Source organism: Orycteropus afer, unplaced genomic scaffold, assembly GCF_000298275.1.
Source record: "Orycteropus afer afer isolate SDZICR_OR568_19922 unplaced genomic scaffold, OryAfe1.0 scaffold00419, whole genome shotgun sequence".
NCBI classification, from domain to species: Eukaryota; Metazoa; Chordata; class Mammalia; order Tubulidentata; family Orycteropodidae; genus Orycteropus; species Orycteropus afer.
In genome coordinates this window covers 1,794,530-1,800,695 of record NW_006922006.1, presented here as the reverse complement: position 1 = coordinate 1,800,695, position 6,166 = coordinate 1,794,530, and the positions used below count along the sequence as shown (strand labels likewise).

Below are 6,166 nucleotides of genomic sequence, written 5' to 3'. Positions count from 1 at the left end.
GCAGCTGGTTAACGTGCTTGGTTACTGGGTTCGAGCCTACCCAGGGGTGCCTCAGAAGGAAGGCCTGGCAATGTATGGCCAAAATATCAACCACTGAAGCCCCCAACACACATGGGGTCACTGAGTTGCAGCTGACTCAGCGGGAGACTGATTTATCACTTCCCCCATTTACACAGCTGAGACCATTGGGCTCAACAAAGTCTCTCAGCTGGTAAGGGCCACAGCCTAGAACTAGCCCAGTCTGTCTGACTGCAGAGGTTCCTGGGTGACACACACGGTTTGTACTCAACTACCATCCTGATGGTTGGTGGTTCGAACCACCCAGCAGCATCCCAGAAAAAAAGGCCTGCTGATCTGCTTTCGTAAAGAGTCCAGCCAAGACAACCCTGTGGACCAGTTCTACTTTGTGACTTATAGGGTCTCCATGAGTCAGAATCAATTCAACAGCAAGTTTGTTTTAGTTGTCATGCCAGGGTGCAGCTATTCAGGGTCTTGTCTCTGAAGTTCACCTCCTTGTCCAGAAGGTTAGCTGTTGGACCCTAGAGAGTCTTTGTCTTCTGATCTCTGAAATGGGGTTAATATTACATGCCTAACAGGGTTGTGCTCTGGTGGCGTAGTGCCTAAGGCATTTGATTGCTAACCAGAAGGCTGGCGGTTCAAACCCACCGGCCACTCCTCAGAAGGAAGGCTGGGTAATCTACTTCTGTAGTGATATCTCCTCAGAAACCTAAGGAGGGGTCTCTATGAGTGGGATCTGACTCAACGGCAGTGAGTTTGGTTATTTTGGTTCGATTTTTTTTTTTTTAAACCGGGTTGTAGGAGCCCTGGTGGTGTAGTGGGTAAGGTATTTGGCTGCTAACCAGCAAGTCAGCAGTTCAAACCCACCAGCTGTTCTATGGAGGAAAATGAGGCAATCTTCTTCAGTAAAGATTTACAGCCTTTGAAACCCAAGGGGGTCTCCATGAGTTGGAATTGACTGGATGATGGTGGGTTTGGTTAACAGGGTTGTAGGAGCCCTGGTGGCATAGTGATTAAGTACTTGGCTGCTAACCAGAAGGTCAGTGGTTTGAACCCATCAGCCCACTTCTTAGGAGAAAAAGGAGGCAATTTGCTTCCGTAAAGATTACAGCCTTGGAAACCCTTTGAGGCAGTTCCACCCTGGCCTATAGGGTCGTTGCTGTGAGTGGGAACTGACTGGATGGCAATGAGTGGGGGTGTGATAGAGTTACGATGACATGGGACTTGTGTACCAGACTCTGGCATGTAGTAAGAGCTTGGTAAGTCACAGGCTTGATGCTGATGCTGATGGTGAAGCCTGGCATAGACTGGTGAGCTCTGTGATCGAGGGCGCCTGGCACAGAGCAGACATTCAATACAGCTTCAGTGAATGAATGAGGTGCATTGCAGAGCTCGCCAGCTCATAAATATCAGATGAGGATGGGCTCTTAAAGATTCCAAGTCCCTTGTTTCACAGATGAAACAAGCTGAGGCCCAGAGAGGTATCTAGAGCTGCCCAAGGTCACACAGCCCAGCAGCTGATCAGATTCAGGCCAGAGCCAGCCAGGAGGATGAAGGGAGGCAAAGTTAAAAACAGAATGCCGTCCAGGAAGGGGGGCAGGGAACGATGTTTCCCTGAGATTCCAAATGGATACAGAAAGCTGTGAAGGGCCTGTGCCGGGGGAGGCAGGGAGATGTGGTTTGTGAGACCGGAGAGGCTCTCAACCCAGAGGGAGGGAGCCATGAGGAGGTGGGCCGGGGGAGGGGGAGGGCGAGGACGAGGGCTGTGAAAGTCAAGAGCTTATTAATGCACAGCGAACGGGAATAACGGTGGAGGATGGCGAGAGAGGAAGGACCAGATTAGAGCAGGGCAGCCCAGGAAGTGGATTTGGGAACAGCTTGGACCGGGGGGAGGGGAGGGGACCCCAAGGCTGAGGCTCTGAGAAGAGGCAAGACTTCTGCAGAGAACAAAAGAGGAGGAGAGAAATCCTCTGGCTGGCTTAATGGGGCTGTGGGTCAAAGGCGCCTGAATTCCCTGGGGTCTTCGAAGTTGGCTTTTCCCTCCCCGACCTCCCGAAGTGCCAAAGTGCCCATTAACCCGCTCCCCCCCCCCATACTGGTCCTCATACCAGATATCTCTGGGTGTGTCCTACTCTTGCTGACACTCCATGAAAAGGAGAAATCTCTATAATTAGATATTTGATTGAAAGGAATTCAGAACCCTCTCCTGGATGGGCCACGTTGGGATGGGAGAGGTCAAGAGGGTGCAGGGTGCCGGCTGGAGACTTGAGCCAGGAAGAGGCACTGGCAGCAGGAGGCGGAAAATGCTGGTGTCAGAGGCTGTGAGAAGGTCGAGAGGGACAGATCTCCATGTGGCCAAAAGGAGGGCTCTTGGCAGGCTCAGTCCTGTGGCGAAGGGGGTGGAAGCCAGATGGGAGGGGGCGATCACAGAGGGCGCACAGGAAGGTGGAGGCTGGGGGTGTGGGCAGACTGGGGAGGGAGGATGTCCCTGTGCCTAGAACCAGCCTTCCCGGTACCTGGTGACCCAGTGGTACCCTGTACAAGTGGTGTCTCGAGGCTGTGGGAGGGCTGGACTTCTGGCCCCTCTCTGGTTAACTCGCAGGGTGCTGACCACACTGAAACTTGGCTCTAAACACCTTACACATGTTGCCTCATTTCATCTCCACATTTTACAGAAGAGGAAATTGAGTTCCAGCGATACTGAGTGACTTGCCAAGGTGACAACGCTAGAGCCAGGAAGCCTGGCTCTCCAGTAGGCATGGAGAAGGACACCCAGAAAACCACTGCTGTCGACTCCATTCCGACTCACCGAGACGCTAGAGGACAGAGTAGAACTGCCCCCATAGGATTTCCAAGGCTTTATGGAAACAGACTTCCTCATCTCCCTCCCGCGCAAAGCCTGGTGGGTTCAAACTGCTGACCTGTTGGCAGCCGAACGCTTCAACACAGCGCCACCAGGGCGCCTCTGAAGGAAACCAGCAGTCCTCAGAGTGTAGCTTCCCCACCAGCATCAGCATCACCTGGGACCTTGTGAAGACCTGCAGATTCTCAGGCCCCAGCCCAGACCCTACTGACTCACAAGCTCTGGGGGCGGGGCTCAGGGATCAGCGCTTTAACCAGCCTTCTGGATAAGGCAGTTGACTGCTAACCGGAGGTCAGTGGTTCAAACCCCACCAGCCACTCCGTGTAAGAAGACTGGGCAATCTACTTCCATAAAGATTTACAGCTTCGGAAACCCAGTGGGGGTCGCTATGAGTCGGAAACTCATTGGCTGGAACTCAATTTCCTCTTCTGTAAAATGTGGAGATGAAATGAGGCAACATGTGTAAGGTGTTTAGAGCCAAGTTTTCGATTTTTTTTTTTTTTTTTTTTGCCAGGGGATTCTGATGCTACTGAAGGTTAAGAGCCACTGACCACAACTATGCTGCTTTTCCCACAGCGAGAAGGTCAGAGGGAGAATTCGAACCCAGGGCTGTGAGCCAAAAGGCGACACCTTGTCTACTCTGCCACAGTGCCTGCCTGCCTCCCTCCTCCCCTGGGAGGAGGGGCAGGGTGGCGTCCTCAGGCTCATGCTCTTCTCCGCCTTTCCTCTTCTCCCCGCAGGATGACCTGTTCGCGGACCTGGCCAACCTGAGCCACCTCTTCCTCCACGGGAACCGCCTGCGGCTGCTCACGGAGCACGTGTTCCGCGGCCTGGGCAGCCTGGACCGGCTGCTACTGCACGGGAACCGGCTGCAAGGCGTGCACCGCGCGGCCTTCCGCGGCCTGAGCCGCCTCACCATCCTCTACCTGTTCAACAACAGCCTGGCCTCGCTGCCGGGCGAGGCGCTCGCCGACCTGCCGGCGCTCGAGTTCCTGCGGCTCAACGCCAACCCCTGGGCGTGCGACTGCCGCGCGCGGCCGCTCTGGGCCTGGTTCCAGCGCGCGCGCGTGTCCAGCTCCGACGTGACGTGCGCCACGCCCCCGGAGCGCCAGGGCCGCGACCTGCGCGCCCTCCGCGAAGCAGACTTCCAGGCCTGCCCGCCCGCGGTGCCCACGCGGCCGGGCAGCCGCGCCCGCGGTAACAGCTCCTCCAACCACCTCTACGGGGTGGCCGAGGCTGGGGCGCCCCCCGCCGACCCATCCACCCTCTACCGAGACCTTCCCGCCGAGGACCTGCGGGGGCGCCAGGGCGGAGACGCGCCCACGGAGGACGACTACTGGGGGGGCTACGGTGGCGAGGACCAGAGGGGCGAGCACATGTGCCCGGGCGCAGCCTGCCAGGCGTCCCCGGATTCCCGCGGCCCTGCGCTCGCGGCCGGGCTCCCCACCCCGCTGCTCTGCCTCCTGCTCCTGGCGCCCCATCACCTCTGACTGCGGTGCTGAGACTGAAGAGCCAGGGGGTATCCCCGGAGGTGGGGGGCGTCTCTGGCCCCAGTCCCCGCCCCTGGCCTCGCTGCCTTCCGATCCCCTCCCAGCGCCTCTTACCCTGGGATCAGGCCGCCTCTTCCTGCCTCCTGGCTTGCCCGGATTGCAGACAGCCCCTGGAGGGCGTGTGTGTGGGGGCTGGCCCTTCCCCCTCCCCACTCTGGCCATTAACTCTTCCCCACTTCAAGGCTGGGGTGGGGCACCCCGGGAAGCCGCTGATGCCTCTCCCGAGGACTCACAGGGGTGCACCTGCAGCACGTCTTCCACCAGGGAGCCTTTGTAAAGCTCCAGGAGGAGCCCCGCCCAGGCGCAGTCTGAAGGGATGTTTCTGTCAGGCACAGGCTGACCCCTGAGGCCTGTTCATTCTAGCCCCCTTCAGCCTCCCGACACCGGAGGAGTACTTTTCTCCCAAGTCCATGGTGGACACTTTTTAGAACACCTGGATAAGCTTTCCTCGCCACCACGGCCCCTGTGTGGTGAAGATCAAAACCAATTGTTTGGGGGGAAAAAGGTTTATTAAAAAGTTCTATTATTTTAGCTCCTTCTGTGAGATTTGTTGGCTTAGGACCTCAAAAGTGGGACATGGATTTAAAACTGGAAGGATTTCAGGGCAAAAAGGGTTAGAGAAATGGGAGCTTTCCCCTGTCATCGCCATCCCTGGGTGTCAAATAGTCAAGCACTGGACTACTAACCAAAAGTTGGTGGCTCCGACCCAACCAGAGGTTCCTGAGAAGTAAGGCCTGGGATCTTCCAACAAGTCACAGGATTGAAAACCCTGTGTACTTTTACTCCGCACACATGGTTGTTGCTGTTGTTGTTGTGAGCCGTTAAGTCGGATCCGACTCATAGCGACCCCTCCTTGGGTTTCTGAGGCGGTACCACTATGGAAGTAGATTGCCCAACCTTCCTTCTGAGGAGTGGCTGGTGGGTTTGAACCACCAGCCGTCTGGTTAGCAGTCAAGTGTCTCAAGCACTTGGCCACCAGAGGCCCCTGCGCACATGGGGTCACCATAAATTGGAATCAACTGGAGAGTAACAAAAACCATTCCATTCAAGAAGTCCCTGCTGTCTGGAACTGGGGTGCCATCCTTCCTCAAGATAAGAAACTGAGGTCTGAGGGAAAGAGATGCAACCCTGGAAGCCAGGGTTCATGAAACCTGAGAGCCAGAAATAGATGGTGATAACACCTTGTGGCCTCATTGGTCCAGTGGAAACTACTACAGCCAACTCTTGTCTGGCAATCCACTTCAGTAGTGATAACGCCCTTGGAAACCCAAGGAGGGGTCGCTGTGTGAATTGGACCCAACTCAATGGCAGTGAGTTTGGGGGTTTGGTTTGGTTTGGTTTTCAGTCTGGGGGATGAGGAATTAAGCCTGGGGAAGCCTTAAGCTTCCCTCCCAGGCCCTGTTTATTCAGGAAAGGAGTGTCCAGCTTCCCCTGCAAGCAGGAGTAGCATAGACATCCATGGTCATAGTTCAAACTCAGTTCGGGGCATTATTAGAAAAAGCTCCTCTTCCTCCAGAGAAACACAGCCCTACACCAGAGCAAACACTTTAGTGAGCAGAGCAAAAGGCTGGATGGATCTGAGCCCACACTTGCCCCCTTGTGCTGAGTGCCCTTGTGCAGTATACAACCTGAACAGGTGTACAGAGCAGCCCTGTAGATATCCAGTCTCTATCCCTGGGCTCCTGTAGGGTAGACGGTATCAGGGATGGACTAGGTTGGAGAAGCAGTTCTCCAA

The 6,166-nt window shown here is 55.8% G+C and overlaps 1 protein-coding gene across 1 annotated transcript in view; it reads left to right on the top strand.

Annotated features, from left to right (window-relative positions):
• RTN4RL2 (reticulon 4 receptor like 2) overlaps positions 1 to 4,371 on the top strand; it is a 15,110-nt gene extending 10,739 nt beyond the window's left edge. The window contains exon 3 of the mRNA XM_007953865.2: positions 3,622 to 4,371. Within this exon, the coding sequence (XP_007952056.1) occupies positions 3,622 to 4,371 (750 nt within the window). The remainder of the gene's footprint in view (positions 1 to 3,621) is intronic.
• Positions 4,372 to 6,166: the final 1,795 nt, after the last annotated feature.